This window comes from Mobula hypostoma, chromosome 1, assembly GCF_963921235.1.
Source record: "Mobula hypostoma chromosome 1, sMobHyp1.1, whole genome shotgun sequence".
NCBI lineage: Eukaryota > Metazoa > Chordata > Chondrichthyes > Myliobatiformes > Myliobatidae > Mobula > Mobula hypostoma.
Genome location: NC_086097.1, coordinates 142,901,943 through 142,926,162, shown reverse-complemented (window position 1 = coordinate 142,926,162; position 24,220 = coordinate 142,901,943). Strand labels below are relative to the sequence as shown.

The 24,220-nt window shown below is 41.3% G+C and overlaps 1 protein-coding gene across 2 annotated transcripts in view; it reads left to right on the top strand.

Moving 5' to 3' along the window:
- Window positions 1-24,220, top strand: part of kif9 (kinesin family member 9) — a 103,194-nt gene that overhangs the window by 20,265 nt on the left and 58,709 nt on the right. For both annotated transcript variants that reach the window (XM_063057188.1, XM_063057198.1), the window contains 2 exons: window positions 8,247-8,353; window positions 11,553-11,777. In XM_063057188.1, the coding sequence (XP_062913258.1) occupies window positions 8,255-8,353; window positions 11,553-11,777 (324 nt within the window). In that variant the 5' untranslated portion in view covers window positions 8,247-8,254. The remainder of the gene's footprint in view (window positions 1-8,246; window positions 8,354-11,552; window positions 11,778-24,220) is intronic.

Here is a 24,220-nt window from a genome sequence, read left to right as displayed (position 1 = left end):
TCCTCTGGTATGGAAAGTGATCTGTTAATGGTAATTGCTTGGTGAATGTTTCAGACCAGCCCGGTTAAAATCTTCCAAAACGATGGTGAAGGTGTTAGGGTGTGCAGTTTCGTGCATGTTGATCCCATTGCTCAGATCATCTAAAGCCTGATTGACATTGGCCTGAGGTGGAATGTATACTGCTACCAAAATGATTCCAGAGAACCCACGGTAAGTAAAAAGGACGGCACTTAACTGCCAGATATTTCAGATCTGGTGAGCAGAATTAGGATAGCACTGGTATATTTGTGCACCAAGAAGAATTGATATTGAAGTATACTCCTCCACCTCTGCTTTTGAGAGACTCTGTAGATCTACCCTGACTGTGTATAGTAAGCCCGTCACACAGTCCTAAAGTCCCTCTGATTCAGCACCCTAGCTCTGAGATCATCAATTTTATTCACCAGAGACTCACATTTGCCAGCAAGATAGTTGGTATTGGGAGTTTAAAACCCCAGTTCCTTAAAAACACTTGTATCCCTGATCTGCAGTCACACTTCCTCCATGGAATCCTATGAGGACACATCGGTCCACAATCAGTAATACTTCCATCAGCTTCAAGCAGTGATAGTTCGTTAAATGCACTGTCATCTTTGTTGACTGTACTGACCTTGGAAGCAGCTGTGCTTTTTAGCTGTATCAGGCTGAAACGAAAATACTTAATTGTATCCATTGAGACTTCTGCTGCTACTCGAGTCGTCCCTAGGTGCCCCGGAGGAGGTATGATTTAGAGGCAATAGAGCCAGCAAATCAGATTGGAAGACTGTCACTAAAGAAAAATACATAACTGATGTTACTATTTCCTTATACTCAAGCTAGCAATTCTAATACTGCTCATCTAGATAATTCTTAAATATTGTGAGAGTTCTTTCCTCCTTATGATAGCAATGTGTTTCAGATTCCAACCACCTTCAGGGTGAAAAAGCCCTTGTCAGATCCTCTCTAATTCTCTTACTGCTTACCTCAAAAATATGAAGTCTGGTTTTAAAAGTCTCTGATATGGGGTGTATCTGACTATCTAAAATATCCCTCATCATTTTGCACATGACTGTTGGGACTTCACTCAGCCATCTCTCCTCTCCAAGAAAAGCATATCCAGCCTTTTCAGCTACTCCTCATTGCTGAGATACTCCATCCCAGGCAACATACAGGTGATTCTGTCTGCCCACTACCCTGGACCCCCATAAATTTGTCTGTTGCACCAACAGGTCAAAAGAGGACCCCATCTCCACGGCACTTCACTCTGCCCTGATCCACCTGGATGGCTCCAACTTTTAGGTCAGAATGCTGTTCATTGACTTTGGTTCGGCATTCAATACTGTGATCCCCTCCAAGCTGATCGCCAAACTTCGCCAGCCTGGTATCAGCTCATCCCTCTGCAATTGGACCTTGGACTTTCTGACTAATAGACCCCAATCAGTTAAGTTAGACAACCTCTCCTCCTCCACTCTCACCCTGAACACCGGTGTGCCTCGAGGCTGTGTGCTGAGCCCTCTTCTGTACTCTCTTTTCACCTATGACTGCATTCCTGTACATGGTTCTAACTCCATAATCAAGTTCGCAGACGACACCACGGTGGTTGATCAGAGGGGATGACGAGACGGCCTACAGGGACGAGGTCCGGCACCTGGCCGCGTGGTGTGCTGACAACAACCTGGCCCTTAACACCCAGAAGACCTGGGAGATTATTGTGGACTTCAGGCATACTAGTAGCCACACTTACGTCCCCATCTACATCAATGGAGCTGTAGAGGAGCGTGTATCAAGCTTCAAATTCCTTGGTGTCCACATTTCCGAGGATCTCTCCTGGTCCCTGAACTCCTCCATCCTGATCAAAAAGGCGCAATAGCGCCTTTATTTCCTGCGGAGCATCAAGAAGGATCATCTCTGTACCATTGACAGCATACTCACCAACTGCACCTCAGTGTGGTATGGCAATTATCCCATATCAGACCGCAAAGTACTCCAGCGTGTGGTTAAAAACTGCCCAGCGGATTATCGGCACCCAATTGCCCACCATTGAGAACATCTACCATAAACGCTGCCTGGGCAGGGCAAAAAGCATTATCAAGGATGCATCTCACCCTAACCATGGACTTTTTACTCTCCTCCCATCCAGTAGACACTACAGGAGCCTCCACTCCCGCACCAGCAGGCACAGGAAGAGCTTCTTTCCTGAGGCTGTAATCCTGCTGAATCTCACATCACAGCGCTAAGCAGTATTGCACTCATATTGTACTGTCTCAGCACTTTTATATTTGTGTGCTATAGCACTTACTTTTTACTCGCAGTTATTTTGTAAGTAACACTATTCTTTGCATTTCTGGTTAGATGCTAACTGCATTTCATTGGCTTTGTATCTGTACTCAGCACAACGACGATAAAGTTGAATCTAATCTAATTCTCCTCTGCACCCTCTTAAGTTTAATAATGTCCTTCGTATAGTGTGGTAACCAGAACTGAATCAGAATCAGATTTATAATCGCTGACATACTGGCAATGTGTTGTTTTGTGGCAGCAGTACAGTGCAAAGACATAAAAATCTATACATTATAAACAGTGCAACAAAAGAAATAATAAGGTAATGTTCACGGATCATTCAGAAGTTTGATGACAAAGGAGAAGTTGCTCCTCAGTCATTATGGTTTTCATGCTACATGATGAATGTGACCTTTAATGGTAGGGAAGGTTGTGTCCATGATCGAGCCATGTGTATGGAGGATCCATATCAGGTTGTGATGTAACTGGTCAGAATGCTCTCCACCATACAGTCATTGAAACCTGGAAGAGTCTTCGGTGACATATCAAATCTCCTAAAACGCTTATGTTTTGGAACTTGAAGCTGTTCACCCTTTCCACCACCTCCCCTCAATGAAGACTGGTGCATGTTCTCCTGACTTCTTGAAGACCACTATCAGTACTTGGGTCTTGCTGATGTTGAATGTGAGGTTGTTGTACCACTCAATCAGCTGATCTATATCACTCACCATCTGATATTCTACTGAAAACAGAGGTATCATTGGTGAATTTGTAAATGACATTTGAGCTGCACTTAGCCATACAGTCATGAGTATATAGGGAGAAGAGCAGTGGGGTAAGCACACAGCCTTGAGGTGTACATGATACTCCAGCTGTGGCCTAATCGATATGTTATAAAACTGTACCATAATCTCCGTATTCCAACAAGAGGTAGTTTTGTGGGCGACACCATCTTGTTAATGAGAGAGGTCCAAGGAGAATGGCCGGACTGGTTCAAGCTGATGGGAAGGTGCCATTAAATCAAATAACCACATGTTACAACAGTAGTGTACAGAGGAGCATCTCTGAATGCACAACATATCGAACCTTGAAGTGGATGGGCTACAGCAGTAGAAGACCACGAGCATACACTCAGTGGCCATTTTATTAGGTACAGGAGGTACATAATAAAGTGGCTACTGCATGTATGTGCCTTCTTCTTTGGTCAGCTTAAAGATCAAGTTTGGTCACAGAACATCAGGTTGGCCACCAAGTGCAAGGTATATAGGGCCGTTGTCATATCAACCTTGTTATACGGATGTGAGACATGGTGCCCATATCAGAGACACTTACACCAGCTTGACCAACTGCAGCAGCATCACCTGCGTTTTCTGATGAGGATCACCTGGCGAGGCAAGGTCTCCAATACCGAGGTTCTCTCTCGAGCCGGAATGCCAGCAGTTTCAACCTTGGTGATGTCAGCCCAACTGCGCTGGGCAGGACAAGTTGTCAGAATGCCTGACGGAAGAATGCCCAAGAACATCTTGTACGGCCAACTGTCCAGTGGTACCCGAAAACGAGGAGGCCAGGGACTACAGTACAAGGATGTCCTGCACAGGAGCCTCGAGAAAGCTGGCATTGCCCCATCAACATGCGAGGATCTGGCTTAAGATCACTCACAGTGGAGGGACGCCATCAGAAAAGGTGTGGACGCTGCTGAGAACAAGCTCAACGAGGCAACGGGAAAGGCACAGGGCTTCTGCCCCTGCTGCCCCTCCAGGCCTCACCTGCCAAGTATGTGGCAAGCAGTGCCTGTCAAGGATCGGCCTGTACAGCCACTCCAGGAAGCACATATCAAACCCCATTAACTGACCGAAAGGAACGATCATCATCCTATGGGATGGATAGCCAGAGATCTACCTGTAATGCCAAATTTAGGAATGTATGGACTTCACGAAAATCAATGTGTTCCTCAATACTCCCAGTGATATATTATTGTCACATGTTCTAAGGTACAGTGAAAAACTACTTTGTATGCCATCCATGCAGATTATTTCATTACAACTGTGCCTTAAGGTAGCATAAGAAAAAAAAAACAATTACTGTATGCAGAATAAAGTGTTACATTTACAGAGAAAGTGCAGTGTAGGTAGACAATGAGTGCAAGGCCATAATGAGGTAGATTGTGAGATCCAGAGACCATTTTATTGTTCTGGGGGTCTGTTACTAATCCTACCATTCATTGTGTATGTCCTTCCCTTATTTGTGATCCTGTGATCTCTGTCTTGGAGGCTGACATTCAAGAGGGTGAACCCTCGAGAGGTATCAGATCACAATGGTGTACCTGGTAGGGCTCTGAAAACCTGTGCCAACCAACTGGCAGGAGTGTTCAAGGCCATCTTCAAATTCTTACTGCTGTAGTCAGAGATTCCCACCTTTTTCAAAAGGGCAACAATCATACCAGTGCCCAAAAAGAGCAAGGTGAGCTGCCTCAATGACTGTCATCCAGTGGCACTCACATCTAATGTGATAAAGTGCACGTTAGAGGTTGGTCATAGCTAGAATCAACTCTTGCCAAAGCCAGGACATGGACTCATGGCAAGTTGCCCAACGCTAGAATAGGTCTATAACAGTTGTAATCTCACTAGCTTTACACTCAGCCTTGGGTCACCTGAACGATAGTAATATCTACGTCAGGCCGCTGTTTATTGATTACAGCTCAGCGTCCAACACAATCATATCCTCAGTTCTATATACAAGCTCCAAAACGTGAGTCTCTATACCTCCCTCTGCAACTAGATTCTTGACTTCCTCCCTAGAAGTCTGTGCAGATTGGAAATAATATCTTCACTTCACTGACAATCGACACTGGTGCATCTCAAGGACACATGCTTAGCCCACTGCTCTATTCTCTCTACACCCAAATGTGTGGCTTGGCGCAGCTCAAATGCCATCTATAAATTTGCTGATGACACAATGATTGTTGGCAGAATTTCAAGTGGTGATGAGGCATACAGGAGCGAGATAAATCAGCTGGTTGAGTAGTGTCACAACAACAACCATGCACTCAATGTCAGTAAAACCAAGGGATTGATTGTGGACTTCAGGGAGGGTCAAAGGAACACACACTAGTCCTCAACGAGGGATCAGCAGTGGAAAGAGTGAGCAGTTTCAACATCCTGGGTATCAGCATTTCTGAAGATCTACCCTAGGCCTAAAATTGATGCAATTACAAAGGAGGCACTACAGCAGCTATATTTCATTAGGAGTTTGAAGAGAATTGGTATGCAGCCAAAGGCACTTGCAGGTTTCTACAGATGTACCATGGAGAGCATTCTACCTTGTTGCATCACCATCTAGTATGGAGGAGTCACTGCACAGCATTGGAAAAAGCTGCAGATGGTTGTAAACTCAGCCAGCTTCATCATGGGTATTAGCCTCTCCAGCATTGAGGACACCTTCATAAGGTCATGCCTCAAAAAGGCAGCATCCATCATTAAGGACCCCTGTCGTCTAGGACATGCTCTTTTCTCATTGCTATCTTCAAGGAGGAGGAACAAGAGCTTGGAGATGAACTCAACGTTTCAGGAACAGCCTCTTCCCCTCTGTTACCAGATTTCTGAATAGACAATGAACTCATGTACACTACCTCATTGTTTTTCCTCTATTTTTGCACTACTTATTTATTTTAATTTTTTATATATACTCATTGTAATTTATAGTTTTTTATTATTATGTCTTGCAAAGCAACAAATTTCACAACATATGCTGGTGATATTAAACCTGATTCTGATTTTCACATCATATAACTGAAACTATATTTCATACATATGTCAGCAGTAGATGCAGGCAGCTCATCACTGACAGAATGTCCTGTCCTACTGATCTTCCAGTCAGGTCTGATATGTTGCTGCTCCTTACAATATGAAGAGTTCCCTGGTCTTAATACCCCACCCTACGAATGGACAATTACAAGGAACAGATCTTTAAGGCTTTGCAATTAAACTGAGAGAGCTGCAGATAGAAAACATTTCTGCCCAGTCGAATACTGGAAAATACAATTTTATGGGTATTAATCAAGTTGTCAGGTGTAAACACTTCAATGAGAGAATCCACAGTGGAAAGAAATGTTCAAATGATAGCTGCATAGTTATTTCAAAAAAAAAAGAAATACTACATGGAGGAGCAAGGAAATGAGATTAGTTGGCTAGCTCCTACATTGGGCCAATACAATTCACAACTGTTGTCTCCCCCTCTGCCCCCCCCCCCATATGTTAACCATCCTGTGATTGGAATGAATGATTCTTCTATGCTAAGCATGGATATTAACAACAGAATTACCTCCATGGAATCTTTAAAACTTGATCATACATCCAAACTTAGAATTATTTTCAAGGCACTGAATTGATGCCCTTTTGAGATTTGGAACTATGTAACAGCTGTCCTATATGATCAACTGATCAACAATATTGAAACTTGTTTCTGCTTTAGTTGTAGGCATTGGTTGCTTTTAGAAACAAATGAGAGTGAGGTCTATTACAGTTAAAGTGCAGAGTAGGATTCACATTTTGTTCTCTTGAAGTAGGACCTGGGCAAAAGATGTTAGCAAATTATTTATTCATTGTGTGGGCACGGAGCCAAGGAGTGGGGTATCCCAGATTAAGAATTTTAAAGAAGCATAGATGCTATAAATCTAAAATAAAAACAGAAATCCTGAAACTATTCACCAGATGAGGGTGCCTCAGTTAATATTGTCACATGAAAAAAATCACATTAGACAAATGTGTTTGCATGTTTAGAGTTGTGACCAGCAGAACAGGCAGGAAGAAACTAGTGGATGTGTTGCATTTGAAATTCCCCAATGTCTTTGCTAAGGTGCTGCACAAGGTTATGAAAAAAAGAGCTAATGGGATTAGGGATATTATTAAGGAAGAAGAGAAACAGCAGGAAGTGGAAGTTAAAAAAGAACAAAGACAATGATAACTAGAAAACAGGATTAAAATGAAAACATGTTAAAGTTGCCTCATTCAGGTTAAGAATTAATGGCACAAGTAGAAATAGATAGCTATAATGTGTTTGCAGGGTGACCAAAGCTAAGAACTAAGTATCTCAAAAATAACAGCACATCTTTTGAGTTAGGGATACTATGACAGTAAACCAGTGCAGGTGCCAATGCTTGGCTCCAGATGTTCATAATCTAGATCAAAAATTTAAATGAAGGGACCAAGTGTAATACTTTCAAGCTTATTGATGATATAAAGCTGGGTGGCAGTGTTGCTGTGAGCAGAGTGCAGAAAAAATTCAGTGGTGTATTAGACTAAGACTCGGGGAGAACAGGGCAGATTGTATCGATAATGAGGTCAGCTATTTCAGTAGAATAACAAAGCAATGTTTTTGATAAATATTAAAAAATCAAGGGTGTTGATCTTCGAATATCTGGGTTTCAGATGCAGCCCCTTGAAATGACCCAGAAGCTAAATGTTCACAATGACAATAACTTTGACTTGAAAACGAAGTGCAATAAGTCCACAAATATTCTTTGTGAATCATAAAGAAATTTTTGAGGAGACAATACATGACCTAATTAATATATGACTTGATTTCTATTTACCAATATTGCAAATGGAAATTGCGCCATCAATGGTATCTCTTTGTGCATGTCTCTGCCAAACATCTAACATGTACTGTTGTATATCATAAACAGATATGTTGGTCAAATTTTGCAAATTGCTGCATTGATGTATGAATGACTATAAATTTTGCCATCGTAACATTTAATTATTGATACTCACATAGTGCCCCAGTATTATGCAGTCCAAGTTTTAGGCATCTTTCTCCAAACTCAAGCTCTACAAGGTTCAAATCTCTCACCTTGGTCAACAAATGAAGAAATAGTAAATTTTCCTTCTCTCATCAAGACAGAAAACCAATACCATGTTATAAATGACTGTCCTTCACATTTCCTACAGGTACAATAATGTGTTATGGACAAACAGGGGCAGGAAAAACTTACACAATGACTGGAGCTACAGAGAAATATGAGTACCGTGGCATCATTCCCAGGGCAATTCAACAGGTACCGATTTGCAGGGACAATGTCAATCAATTGTGACTTAGAGATTTCATTTCCTGTTCACTCTGGGCACCAGATACAGGTTCTTCTTTATCTTGCACCGTATGTTATTCAATAATCATAGTTCTACACCCTACAATAACTTTGTTTGGAGATTCTCAAAACCAGAAACCCTTTAATTTATCTCATAAATCTTGCAACTATGTGCTTTAAAGATGAACATTTTAGTTTTATTTAATCACTGGAGTATAAATTTGGTGATTTCTGGTTTTGAACTTTAAGGAAGAATTTGCCCAAAGATGAATATAACATTAACCATAACATTAGAATATCATACCACCAATAGGTAAAGTGGCATATCTCTGGCTTGTTTGTGACCACAGAATTAAATTTAATGTCGCTGCCATAGGGGATTTATTGTTAGGATAAAACAAAGCTTACAAAATCATAATAGAAGTTAGAGGATAGAAATGAAAGGAAATCCCAGTCAGAAAGAAATTTTCTTTAATATAATCCTCTACACATGCTTGGAATAGTCAAAGAATTATTTTTGAAGCATATTTACTATTGGATTGTAGACCAAGCAGCAACCAATTTTAAAGCAGCAAGATCTTCTAAAGGACAATCGAGTTAAATGACCAAGTAATCTTTTAGTATAACTGGTTAAAGATAAAACAGGACAACAGCAGAACTCCCCATATGTCGAAAAAGTGGTATGAGATAATATCTATTCAAGGGAGGAAAGAGCTTTGGTATAAGGATATGCAACCAGAAATAAAATATTATCTCAGAGCTTCATTGAAACAACAGCCTAGGTTAATTTACATATGACTTTGTTTGACAGCGTAACAACAGAATTCAGAAAGTGATAAGAGAGCAAAGGTATCAGTGATAACAAGAATAATATGAGGGATGGATAGGAAGATGGAGTAAAGGAACTGTGAAATGGTAGGCGATAGTAAGAAAAGGCTGATGATAAGTGAATTTCTGTTCTACTCTGCAAGAATGAATTTCCTGCATACTAGAAAGTTAGGAATTCAAATCCCATCCAAGGAGTTTATTCTAAAATGCACACTGAGGAAACACTGCCCTAGTTGAGATGAAGTATGTCAAATTAAGTGTAAAACTGAAGTGCTGTGTATTCCAAAATGAACTAGAACATCTTCTGACACATTCAAGTAGAGCTGTTCTCCAGTTTACCTCTAATCATTATCACTAAAACATGATCTAATCTTGTACAGTGCCTTGAAAAGATATTCAGCCCCCACAACGATTTTCACATTTTACTGTCTCATTTTCTAAATTTAAAATATTTTGAAGTAGGATTTTTGAGCTGATCTACAAAACATTGTGCTTCATGTCAAATCAAAAAAAAAAATTCTAAAACCTCAACAATTTACAAAAATTAAAAACCAAAATTGTGAAGCTGAAAAAGTATTCATCCTCTCAGCATAGCAATCACAAACTTTCCTCAGATGCAAAATACTGCTACCTTACCAACTCACCCTATTTTTGATGTAGAAAATTGGAGGATCACTTGTTTTGAAAAAATTCATAAGAGTAACTACCCTGTTTCTCTGTAAGGTCAAACAGTATAGTAGAGATCCAACAGACCAAGCCAAAAGGAAAATAAAAGAGCATTCAAGACAATTCAGAGAGGTGATAGCGAAGCACAAATCTGAGGAAGGGTACAAGACCTTCTCAAAGGCACTGAACGTACCTTGGAGCTCAGGGTAGTCCGTTGTGAAAAAGTGGAAAAAATATGAAACCACAGCCACACTGTCTAGGTCAGGCCGCCCCTCTAAGCTTAGTCCCTGGAAAAGAACAGTACTTGCAAGAAAGGCTACTATAATGCCAACAGTCACTCTGAGTGAGCTACAGAATCAGTGGCTGCAACTGGAGATGAAGTTCATAACTGCACAATCTATAAGGCCTTGCACAAAAAGAATATTTTTGGAAGAGTGGCAAGTCCTGGCTCTTGGAAGATAGAAGAAGTAGGTCTTCTGGTCGGATGAGACTAAAGTGGAACTTTTTAGCCTCAACACTAAGCAGTACGTGTGGCGTTAATCTTACACTGCACACCAGCCAGGTAACACCATCCCTACTTTAAAGTATGGTGGATGTGGCATCATGCTGTGGGGATGCTTTTCAGCAGTAGGGACTGGAAATCTGGCCAGGAATGATGGGAAGATGAATACTAAATACAGAGAGATCCTGGATAAAAATCTGCAGCTTCTGCCATAAAGATTAAACTGGGGAGTAAATTTGTCTTTCAGCAGGAAAACGATCCAAAGCACACGGCCAGAGCAACCATGGAGTGGCTTCTAATGAAGAAAATTGATGTCTTTGAGTGGCCCAGTCAAAAACATGACCTTAACCTGATCGAACATCTCTGGAAAGACCTCAAGATTGCTGTCTATCGCTGCTCCCCAACTCACCTGGCGCAGATTGAGCAATTTAGCAAAAAAGGAATGGGCAAATCTTGCTCCACCATTGTGTAAAGCTGATAGAGACTTATCCAAAAAGACCACAGGCTGTAATAGCTGCAAGAAGCGGCTCAACTAAGTACTGAGCAAGAGTTGGGGGGGATGAATAATTTTGAACTGCTGACATTTCAGTTTTTAAATATTTTATTTTTCATACTTCACAATTTTCATTGGGTTTTTTGGGCTCTACTGTGAACAAATAAAAATTCTCAGTTATTTTGATTTAAATCCCTGGTTGTAATACTCATTTATGTGAACAAAGGGGCTGAATACTTTTCCAAGGTACTGTATGTCAGTTCTCTTTACAACACGTTTTGATGTGTTCCCATAGTGACCGAATACATATCAAATAGTTATAAAATTGTTTGGGATGTACTAAGGCCTTGATGTGCTCTGTAAGTGCACTTCCTCTTTTATTTCTGTTTATCAATTTTTGAGTAAAATAAGTGTGATTGTATACAATTGAACTTCTACATACACTACCTGAGCCTGTCTTCACTCAGTCCACCTTCGATGAAATTGGAATTGAAGAAGTACCATACATAAAACATAAACGGTATCCATTTTGGAACATAGGCTATTTTATACTAACATTGATAACTAGCATTAAGGCACCTGTTTCAGTTATTCGCTCCACCACCTAGACTGCTACAGAGGAAAAGGGGAAATCTTGAAAAAGAACACAAAGAAAAATCTTGCTTTGCTTTTGCCTACAGATTTTTAAAGAGGTGGAAGAACAAGCAGACCTTGCCCTCACCTTATATGTTTCTTACTTGGAGATTTATAATGAAACTCTCTTTGACCTGCTGTCCATGATGCCTGACAGCCCAACATCTGATACACACATGTCAATAGTAGAGGACGACCATGGTGTACGTATCAAAGGACTTTCCATCCATTTGGTCACCAATGAGGAAGATGCCCTGAACTATTTGTTTGAGGTGAGAAAAGTGAGGGGAGGTGACGAAGCAAGGAAATGTGATCAAGGGCATAATAGTGGGCAGTTTTCAGGAACAAATTGATCTAGATGGAAATCTTTTAAAAATTATGTAGACTTTATTGCTTATTTGATAGGGTTTGACCTGAAATGTTAATTGTAAATTGTCAGATACTGCCTTGGCTTGCCAACTTGTCTTCCAGCATATTGTTATTGTATTTACCCAACTTTAATTTCCCTTGAGAGGCTGTAGTGTGGTAGACATCCTCTAATTGCTGCAGTGTTGCATTGTGATACATCTGAGTAACTTGCAGCTATTCAAAGGGCTGTTAAGGATTAACCAATCCTATGTGGAACTAGATTCATGCATAGTCTAGACTGAGAAAGGGCGACAGATTTCCTTCCCACCAAAGTTTGTTATAACAATTCAGTCGCTTCATGGTCACTTATAAGATCTATTTTTCATACATTTATGTCCTCAAAACTCCCATGATGAGATTTGAATGTTCACTTTCTATGCTATTAGTCTTAAACTAGTCTTGTCATATAAATACCACGCCATCAAATTTTGAATGAAATAGTCTTGGATATTTAAAAACTTTTAAGAACTGGAAAATGACATGCCTCCTAAGTAATTTGTTTGTTTTTCAAGTGCTTTTGTAAACCATCCTCTCTCTGGCAATACTTTGAATAGCATTTAAGCCTTGTTATTGTCTGTCTTGTTCCCAATTAAATGATTCCTTTAAACTACACCAATTAGAAAGCAAGAACATGTATTCATCAGCTTTCAGACACATCTTTAATTGCTTCAAATACATTAATTCTTTTTTGAAGTGCATTCACTGGGGTTGTGTAGACAAGACAAAACAAACAGTATGAGGTAAATGTCTAATTAATCTCTTCCTGGTGGAATTAGTTGGGATCTGAGTATGGCCAGGGCAATGGAAGAATTTCTTCTGTTCTTTCTTTCAAAGTTGCGGGGCCTGATAACATACCTTGTTGGGTGCTGAGGGATTCACAGTAGCAGGTTTCATGTGAACCTTCAGTGTGGCACATGACAGACATTGCGATGTCATGGCCAGACACTGCGATGTGGCTTTTCAGTTCAACCCAAGGTTTGAGTCTCTAGGCTACGTTGTTTGCAACAGTTAACAGACATTATAACACGCATCTTTAACATCTTTCTGGAACAGTCCACTGTCCCCTCAGACTTCAAGGTGGCTACCAACATTCCGATGCCCAAGAGGGTGACAGTAACCTGCCTCAACGATTACTGTCCAGTAGCACTGACTTTAACAATAATGAAGTGCTTTGAGTAGCTGGTTATGGATCGCATTAAATCCCATCTTCCTGATACACTGGACCCTTTCCAGCTCGTTTATTGCTCAGATTGTCAACTGAAGATGCCATAGCCTCCACTCTATTCTGTACCATCTGAAAATGGTGCCTCGTGTGCCAGGATGCAGATAAATCAACCTCAGCTCAGCGTTTAATACGATCATCCCTCAGAAGTTGGTGGGTAACTGTTGTCGTTGGGTCTCAACACCTCTCTGAATCCTAGGTTTCTTGACAGAAAGGCTACAGTCCATATTGGCAGAAACATCTCTAGCTCCATCACGCTGAGCACTTGAGTTCCTCAGGGCTGTGTGCTTAGCCCACTGCTGTTCACGCTGCTGATGCATGATTGAACTGCTAAATCCTGTTCAAACCAAACCATCAAGGTGGCTGATGACACAACAGTCATTGGCCTGATCAACAATGATGATGAGATGGTTTAAACAGAGGAGGTAGAGCAGCTAGTCGAATGGTATGAGCATAACAACCTGAGTCTCAATGTGGATAAGACCACAGAAAGGATTGTGGACTTTAGGAAGGTACAGGCTGACCATTTATTAATGCATATAGATGGTTCCTCCATGGAGGTCATCAGGAGCACCAAGTTTTTTGGATACACTTCACGAACAATCTCACTTGGTCCCTCAACACCACCTCTTTGATCAAGAAAGCACAGCAACATCTCCACTTCCTGAGGAGATTGAGGCAAATGAAGTTCCCCCTTCTCCCATTCTAACCCGGTTTTACAGAAGCATCATCAAGAGGGTTTTGTTGAGCTGCATCACTGTCTGGTACAGGAATTGCAAGGCTGAAAGGATTATCAGATCTCTTCCACCCAATAGAGATAATTATCAGGAGCGCTGCATACACTGGGCCCTTAGCATTGTCAATGATCGCTCCCATCTATCCAACAATCTCTTTGAACCCCCTACCCCCTTACCATCAGGGAGGAGGTACTATAGCATTAGGACAAGGACTGTTAGGATAGGAAACAGCTTCTTCCCTCAGACCATAAGTCTACGGAACTCCCTGCCTCCACCAAGGTCTCATCATGCATGTAGAGCCAATTGCATTACACTGTTTACTTTTTAACTATATCATAAATGCACCTTATTATTTGTTAATTTACTACCGGTAATCTAACATTAAATGTTATATGTGTGAGTTATATGTACTGTGCTATGCACCTTCGTCTGTAGGAACATTGTTTTGTTTAGCGGTTATCATGACAATAACCAGAACTGGAACTTGAATTAGTACCCTAAAATCAATAGCACTGACTAGAATCACACTTATGGTGCACTGAGTTGCAGCTCCTCAGAGAACGTGTTAAGGAACTGAAGCTGCAGCTCAGTGACATTTGACTCATATGGGATACTGAGGAAATGATAGACTGGAGCTATAGGGAGGTAGTCACCCCCTAGGTTGCAGAAGGTAGGTAACTGGGTGACTGTAAGGAGAAGGAAGGGAATTGGGCAGCCAGTGCAGAGTACCCCTGTGGCCATTCTCCTCAATAATAAGTATACGATTTTGGATACTGTTGAGGGATCGACCTACCAGTGGGGAGCCACAATGACTGTGTCTGTGGCGCTGTGGCTCAGAAGAGAAGAGAGATGAAGATTTCTGCAGTAATGATAGGAGATACCTTAATTACAAGAATAAAGATGAGATTCTGTGGACATCATAGGGACACCCATATGGTATGTTGCCTCCTAGGTGCTAGTGTCAGGGATGTCTCGGATCAAGTCCATGGCATTCTGACAGGGGAGGGTAAGTAACCAGAAGTCTTGATGCATAATGGCACCAATGACATAGGCAGGAAAGGCAAAGACGGTCCCGAAGAGAGATTTTAGGGAGCAAGGTAGAAAGCTGAAAAGTAGGACACCAACACAGTAATCTCTAGATTGCTGCCTGTGCTACGCACCAGAGAGGGCAAAAGTTGGAGCATTTGACAGATAAATGTGTGGCTGAGGAACTGATGCAGGGGTCAGGGGTTCAGATTCTGGATCATTGGGATCTCTTCTGGGAAAGGTATGACCAGTACAAAAGGGATGGGTTACACTTGAACCAGATGGGATCCAATACCTTTGCGGGCAGGTTAGCTAGAGTTGTTCGGGAGGGGTTAAAATAATTTAGCAGGGGAATAGGAACTGAAGTGATAGGGCTGAGATGGGGCAGTTGGTTTACAAACAGAGGCTGCTAGCAAGGACAGACTGATGATAAGGCAAAATTGCAGTCAATGGGATGAGTTGCAGTGTAAGAGGGGGGACAAAATGGGAACAAAATTGAAAAGGTGATGAATACAGGACTGAAGGTTTTATATGTGAATGCATGCAGTATACAGAATAAGGTAGATGAACTTGTAGCACAGTTAGAGACTGGCAGGTGTTACATACCTCGTAGGTATCTTGTGACTGTCTTATGACCATGATGTAATTGAGTATCTTGTGTGCCTGATGTAATGGTCTTGTGATGGTGGAGTGATGTGATTTTCCTGCCAGTGTGAGGTCACGTGATGACATGTTCTCAACAGGTACATAAAGGGAAACCACTGTTGTGACGCAGTTAGTTTCAGTTTAGTTCGTCAGTTAATTCGACAGTTACTCCATTATGCTGCGTATTCGTCTCATGACGCAGTTTCGTTTTAAAGTGGAGTTTTACTTTCTATTGTAAGTCTAGTATTGGAGAGTTCTGATACTTGATATCTGTGAAGGGAAGAAATGTAAATGTAAATGTATCTGGAAATTGAAAGTTTTGTTATGTTGAGCAAAAAAAAAATTTAAAAATTTTAAAAAAAGAAAGCAAGAGGTGACATAGGAATGGAACCTGTAGAATCCTTGTGAGTAGAGCCAAGAAACAGCAAGGGTAAAAAGACCCTGATGGGAGTTGTACACCAGCCTCCAGACAGTAGAAACGATGTGGGCTACAAATTACAACAGGAGATAGAAAAAGCATGTCAAAAGGGCAATGTTACGATAATCATGGGAGGATTTCAATATGCAGGTAGATTGGAAAAATTAGGTTGGTGTTGGATCCCAAGAGGGGGAATTTGTAGAATGCCTACAAGATGGCTTTTTAGAGCAGCTTGTGGTTGAGCCCACTAAGGATCAGTTATTCTGGATTGGGCGTAGTGCAGTGAACCAAAATTGATTTGAGAGTTTATGGTAAAGGAACCTTTAGGGGCCAGTGATCATTATACTGTATGATAGAATTCACCCTGCAATTTGAGAGGGAGAAGCTAAAATCAGATGTATCCGCATTATAGTGGAGTAAAGGGATTTAAAGAGGCACGTAAGAAGAGCTGGCCAAAGTTGATTGGAAGGGAATACTAGAAGAGATGACAGCACAGCAGCAATGGCTGGAATTCCTGGAAGCAATTTGGAAGGCGCAGTATGGATAAATGCCAAAGAAGACGTCTAAAGGCAGGATGATGCAACCGTGACTGACAAGGGAAGTCAAAGCCAACATAAAAGCTAAAGAGAGAGCATATAATAAACCAAAAATTAGTGGGAAGTTAGAGGATTGAGAAACTTCTAAAAACCAATACAAGGCAATTAAAAAAGTCATAAAGAAGGAAAAGATGGAATACAAAGGTAAACTAGTCAATAATACTAAAGACGACACCAAGGGTTTCTTTGGCTACATGAAGAGTAAAAAAAAGCGAAAGTAGATATCAGACCACTGGAAAATAATGCCAGAGAGGTAGTAATGGTTGGTGGGGGAGGGGGGGAGTGAGGTGGGGAGACAAGGAAATTATGGGTGTGTTGAATAAGTATTTTGCATTAGACTTCACTGTGAAAGACACTAGGAGTATGCTGGAAGTTCAAGTGTCAGGAGGCAGAAATGAGTGAAGTTGCCATTTCTGGGGAGTAGTTGATTGGGAAACTGAAAGGTCTGAAGGTAGATAAGTCATCTGACCAGATGGTCTACTCTCCAGGTTTCTGAAAGAGGTGGCTGAAGAGACTGTGGAAGCATTAGTCTTGATCTTTCAAGAGTCAATTGATTCTGGCATAGTTCTGGAAGACTGCAAAATTGTAATTGTCACTTCACTCTTCAAGAAGGGAGAGAGGCAGAAGAAAGGAAATTATAGGCCCATTTATCTAACCTCAGTGGTTGGATGCCAGAGTCAATTATTAGGGATCTGGCTTTGGGATACTTGGAGGCACATGATAAAAAAGGCTGAAGTCAGCATGGTTTCCTTAAGGGAAAATCTTGCCTGATAAATCTGTTGGAATTCTTTACCAAAATAACAAGCAGGATCAAGAATGGAGAATCGGTGGATGATGTATACTTGGATTTTCAGAAGGCCTTTGATAAGGTGCTGCACGTAAGGCTGCTTAACAAGTTAAGAGTCCATAGTATTACAAGAAAGATACTAGCATGAATAGAGCATTGCAGGCAAAGTGTGAAAATAAAGGGAGCCTTTTCTTGTTGGCTGCCAGTGACTGGTGGTGTTCCACGAGGGTCTGTGTTGGAACCGCTTCGTTTCATGATATATGTTGATGACTTGGATGACAGCATTGATGGTTTTGTGGCCAAATTTGTGGAGGATACGAAGATGGTTGGAGTGGCAGGTAGCATTGAGGAAGAAGGGAGGCAGCAGAAGGACATAAACAGACTAGGAGAATAAGCAAAGAAGTAGCAGATGAAATACAACGTGCGGAAGTGTCTAGTCATGCACTTCAGTAGACGAAATAAAAGTGTAGACCATTTTCTAAATGGAGAGAAAATTCAATAATTCAAAGTGCGAGGGGACTTGGGAGTCCTTGGGTAGGATTCCCTAAATATTAATTTGGAGGTTGAATTAGTGGTAAGGAAGGCAAATGTAATGTTCACATTCATTTTGGGAGGACTAGAATATAAAAGCAAGGCTATAATGTCAAATACTGGTAAGGCCTCACTTGGAGTATTGTGAGCAGTTTTGGGTCCCTTATCTAAAAAGGGATCTGCTGACATTGGAGAGGGTTCAGAGGAGGTTCACGAGAATAACTCTCGGAATGAAAGGGTACTATATGAGGACCAATTCATGCTCTGAGCCTGCACACATTGGAATTCAGAAGAATGAGGGGGGAGCTCATTGAAACCTATCGAATGTTGAAAGGTCTCGACAGAGTGGAAATGGAGAGGATGCTTCCTATGGTGGTGGTGGTGTGGGGGGGGGGTGGAGTTCTACAACCAGAGGGCACAGCATCATTATAGAAGGATGTCCATTTAGAATGGAGTGGAGGAAAAATTTCTTTAGCCAGAGATTGGTGAGTCTCTGGAATTTGTTGCCATAGGCAGCTGTGGAGGCCAAGTCATTTGGTATGTTTAAGGCAGAGGTTGATAGATTCTTGATTAGTCAGGGCATGAAAGGTTATGGGGAAAAGGCAGGAGACTTCAGCTGAGAGGGAAATGGATCAGCCATGATGAATGGGCCAAATGACCCCAATAACAGAACTCTCTGATTGAAGCTTTGCCTTTTTTTCCTCCTCACCCACAACCCTTTATTGATCATAATTATAAATTTGTGTAGCACAAAGACAGGCTTTTCTGCCCACCATGCCCATGCCCTTCTCTGGCCACACATATGTTGAGTCATAAAGTTGTGCATTACAGTAATAGTCCCTTTGGCCTTCAACACCTCTCAAATGTAGTAATTATACCTGATTTTACCATCTCCTCTGGCAGATGATACATTCCAGTTATCAACCACCTTTTTTGTCAAACAACCTACCACTCAAATTCCCTTTAAAACTCCTACTTCTAATCTTAAAACTATACCCTCCTGTCTATTATATCCGTACCAGAAGAAACAGATTTTAGCTACACCCTATATAGGCATCTCATAATCTTTTTAATAGAACTATATAGACCAGAACTATACAAAATATTCAAAGTTTTGCCCAACCAGAGTTTTGTGAAGTTGCAACATAATATTCCAACTCTTATATTCTGCATCTCAATGAATGAAGCATACTACTTGCCTTCTTTGTCATTCTATCTACCTGTGTTACAACTTTCATGAACTATGGACTTAAATCCCAAGAACCCGCTGTCCATCACCATTCCTCAGTGACATTAACTGCATATGTTCTACCTGTATTTGTCTTCCTAAAATGCACTCGTTATGATTAAATTTTATCTGACAACACTCTGCCCAACTTTTCAACTGATCTATGTTATGCTGTACCCTGAGGTAACTTTACTCACTTTCCAAAACCTGGTAATTTTCATGTCATCCGCAAACTTACAAATCATACTTACTCTATTCACATCCAAGCTTACATATTGTATATTACAAACAGCAATATCCCAGCACCAATTCCTGTCAGACAGCTTCCAATCACAAAAACATCCTTCTGCCACCAAGCCAATTTTGGATCCACTTATAAACACAAGAGATTCTCCAGATGCTGGAAATCTTAAGCAACTCACACAAAATGTTGGAGGAACTTAGCAGGTCAGGCAGCATCTATGGAGGGCAATAAGTAGTTGATATTTCAGGCCAAGACCCTTCATCAGGACTGGAAAGGAAGGGGGGGCAGAAGCCAGATTAAGGAGGAGGGAAAGGAGCACAGGTTAACAGGTGATAAGTGAGACCAGGTGAGGGAGAAGGTGGATGGGTGGATGAGAGGATGAAGTAAGAAACTGGGAGGTGATAGGTGGAAGAACCTGACAAAAAAGGAATCTAATTGGAGAAGATAGTGGACCATAAAGAAGGAGGGGAGGGACAAGAGGGAAGTGATGGGCATGTGAGGAGAAGAGAAGGGTTGAAAGGGTAACCAGAATGGAGGATGGAAAAACAGAAGAAGTCCATGATCCACTGTCCTCTCTTATTAAATTCTTCCTTCTTCAGCCTTTTACCTCTTCTACCTATTCTTGATGATTTGGCCAATAAGACCAGGAATGCTGTTTACCCTGCAATTTTGGTGGGCAGCCTACCTTGGAGAGGTTCCAAAAGAGCCTGTGTCTGCTGACCGATGACAATGTTCTGCACTTGCCCTCTTTGCTGACTGAGTCAAATGCTTTGGTGAGATCAATAAGCGTAACATAGAAGGGCTTCTTTTGTTCTCTGCACTTCTTCTGGAGTTGGCAGAGAGAGAAAATTTGTCTGCCAAGACTGCAAAGCATGATCAAATTCTTCCACAACAACATGAAGGAGACTGTGCAGTACAAAGGTAGCTCTTCGGAGCCCTTTGACATAAACAGTAATGTTAAGCAAGGCTATGTTCTCATCCCAGTACTCGTCAGGATCTTCTGTCCTTCTTCTGAAGCATGCATTTGGCACTGCAATAGAGGAGTTCTACCTCCACACTACATTAGATGGCAAGCATTTTAACCTCACCGAAGAGCGAAAATGAAAGTGCGAGAGGCTATGATCAGAGACATGCTGTTTGCTAATGATGCAGCAGTCGCAATCCACAGTCCACAACACCTCCAGAGCTTGATAGGTCACTTCTCTCAGGCCTGCAAAGAATTTGGTCTGACTATCAGCCTGAAAAAGAAAAATGTCTTGGGATAGATGTGGTGGCACCACCAGTCATTACCATTGATAACTACAAATTGAATGTTGTTTGTCAGTTCACATACCTAGGGTACACCATCAGTGGCAACCTCTCCTTAGACACAAAAATTGACAAGCTCATCAGGAAAGCTGCAATTCTTACCCGCCTCACCACGACTCTGGGAGAATTCTAATCTCTCAATAAAAACAAAGATAGCAGTGTACAACATTTGGGTCAACAGCACACTGCTGTATGGCAGTGAGACCTGGACAACGTATGCTAAGCAGGAGAGAAGGCTCAACAGCTTCCTTTTAAGGTGCCTTCATCGCATCTTGAGCATCCGCTGGTGAGACAGAGTACCCAGTGCTGAGGTTCTCTCTCTCTCGCCAGCATCCCAAGCATATACACCCTGTTCAGTCAACATTGGCTGTGTTGGCTGGGCCACATCCGCCGCATGCAAGACAGTCACATCCCAAAAGACATCCTCTATGGTGAGCTGGCTTCAGACAAGAGAACCACTGACTACCAACAACTGTACTACAAAGTTGTTTGCAAATGGGACATGAAGGTGCTGGATATCAGCATTAAGTCCTAAAAGGAACTTGTAGCTGACCGCACCCAGTGGAGAAGCATTCTGAAAATACACCAGGTGAGGAAAAAATCCTGAAAGCGGCAGAAGAGTAACGGGCCCTTAGAAAGGAACACTGCATCTCCAGCAGAGCTGAGATCACTTATAGCTGTGACCTTTGCAATAGAGGTCTCCTCTATTACTCAACATCCATGGTCACCCTAGACCAGCGGAGGGCCACCATGACTGGTTACCACAGTACTTCTACACCCACTATCAGTGTAACTCAACTGTTGATAGATTCAAAATTAGAATATCAAGAATAAAAAGAAAGAATTGGAATATTGGCCTTGTGCTTCCATTCCTATCCAGAAGTTTGATGTGCTCAAAGAAATTCTGTACCAAAGCAACCCACTGCCACCATGTGGGAAGATGAAGTAATTCAACTAGGAGCCACTTAATTTATGGGGGCAGGGATGGTGTTCTGCATGAACATCTAAGTAAGCAATTTGTCTTGCATATTTGTTACACAAAAGTCTGCGCCTATGATTTCTATGCATGTTCATTCGGCGACGAAGGGCTCTTATCATCAGAAGAAAATCAGAAAATGGCATCCTAGCTTTGAACTTTATACATACACAGTGGAGAGTATCCTGACAGGTTGCACCATGGCCAGGGATGGAAACACCAATGCCCATGAACCGAAAACCTAACAAAAAGTAGTGATGACATCCCAGTCTATCACAGGAAAAGCCTTCCCCACTATTGAACGTCACCACGAAGAGTGCTGCCACAAGAAAGCAGCATCCATCATCAAGGACACCTACCATCAAAGTCATGCTCTCTTCTCACGGTTGGTATCAGAGAGTAGGTACAGAAGCCTCAGGTTCCACACCACCAGGTTCAGGAACAGTTATTGCCAATCAATCATTTGGCTCTTGAACCAGCATAAATAACTTTAATCACCCTATGGACTCTCTTTCAAGGACTCTGCAAATCATGTTTTCTATATTATATATTTATTATTATTAGTTTTTTTCCCTGTATTTGTTTAGTTTGTCTACTTATGCACACTAGTTGTTTGTCTGTCTTTGTATGTAGTTTTTCATTGGTTCTCTTGTGTTTCTTAGTATCTCCTGAGAATACCTGCAAAAAAACGAATCTCAGGGTAGTACATGGTGGCATATACTGTATGTACTTTCATAATAAAGTTACTTTTGAACTTTTAACTTTGACTTTCGAAATAAGGTAAGTAATATTGGTTGTAAACAACAATTCTTGATTTAAGGTTGTCACTGCTTTAAAGATTTATTGTGGCAAGCTGATAGCTGGTCTGCAATATAACATGAATAAACTTCCAGAACAAACCAGTAATGAGCCCTGGAATAAACCACACCCACCTTGTCTTATGCATCACATTGCACATTCTGTAGCACTTCATTCAAGGTTAATAATCCACTGCTACACATACTTTGCAACCATAAGAAAGTGTGAATACTCCCTAGAAATTGCTCAGACTGATTTTTTAATAAGTAAATCATGCTCAAAAATATTACTGTATTTAAGATTTGATATGTTTATGACTATTTCCAACTAAGGGTCCTGTTAGGAAACTCGATCTGTCAATTCCAGAAGTAATTCAGCCCAGTGTGGGAGTTATTTCTGCGAGGTCATTCATATTTACAATAACATCACCAATAAATGAAGCACTTATTACTTCCTTTCTACCAGAAAATTCATGATCTCTGACCTAACTAAAAGGAAGATCAAGCCACATAGCAAGTTTGCAACCATAGGTGAAGTTTCCTCTGAGAAATTACTTTTCTAAGCGCTGACTTGCCCACACTTATTTTTATTTACTGATCTCCTCACCACAGTTTTCAGACTGCAGCAACTCTGTATATGTGGAAATATTATGCTCTGTAGTTTCAATGATCCGGTTACTTATGGCATTGACACACTTGTGGCATAGAGCCCAAATGTGCTGCTTCATAGCACTAGGGGCCTCTATGAGGAGACTAGAACACCTCAACACTCCCCCATCCCTGCCCATCCCACATCCATCCTATTTTCAGTTTGCCTCCACTGAAATTTCTTTGATCACAGTGGAAACTGCTTGTAAGATGAGTTGACCGACTTCCCAGTGTCCAGCTCATGAATGATATAGCATCTGTGAGCTCAGCATAACAGGCAACTATAAATATGCAGGTCATGTTCTGTTGCTTTCAAAAGGAAGAGAACCACAATACATGAGAAAGTCCTTATTTCCTCTTCTTGTAGGTGTTCTTGCTTTGTTGCTGGTGCTGCTGGCAAACTGCATTTAGTGCACCAAGTAAGAATTACGTTTAGTGCATCCTTCTTTGTATAAATTGATCTCTATATAGTTCAGTCCACGGGGGCACTTTACCATTTTGATCCATACGCTTATGCTTCTGTACACTTAATGCAGGTATAATTTCATTAGCTCTAAATGAGCTCTGTGAGCACTCAGTTTGATCATGCATTGTTACTAATCTACCACAATTCTGTTGCATTAAATGGGTTTAAGCAATGTGATTGGGGTCTTTTGGGAGAGCCTAGGAGAAGAAACTAATTGTACGTTTATTACTACTATTCTGTCCAAATGAATTCACAAATGGAATATAAGTGTCAGTAATGACGTTGGACACAGAGTCAGAGTCATATAGCACAGAAACAGGCCTTTCAGCCTTATCAATCAATGCCTACCAAGATGTTTAAAGTTTGAACTATTTGGCTGTACTTGACCCTATTCCTTTAATCATTCCCTATCCATGTACTTATCTAAATGTCTTTAAAGTGCTGCTAATGTACCTGCCTCAACCGTTTTCTCTGGCAGCTCATTCCATGTATGTACCGACACTACCCCCCCCCCAACCCCCTTGGTGAAAAGGTTGCTCCTCACATTCCTACTATATCTCCCCCCCCCCCACCCCCCGACCCTAAGCCCATGTTCTTTTAGAATCCTCAGGCATGGGAAAAAGACAGTGTGCATTCACATTCACACAAAATCATGCCCCTCATGATTTTATACACATC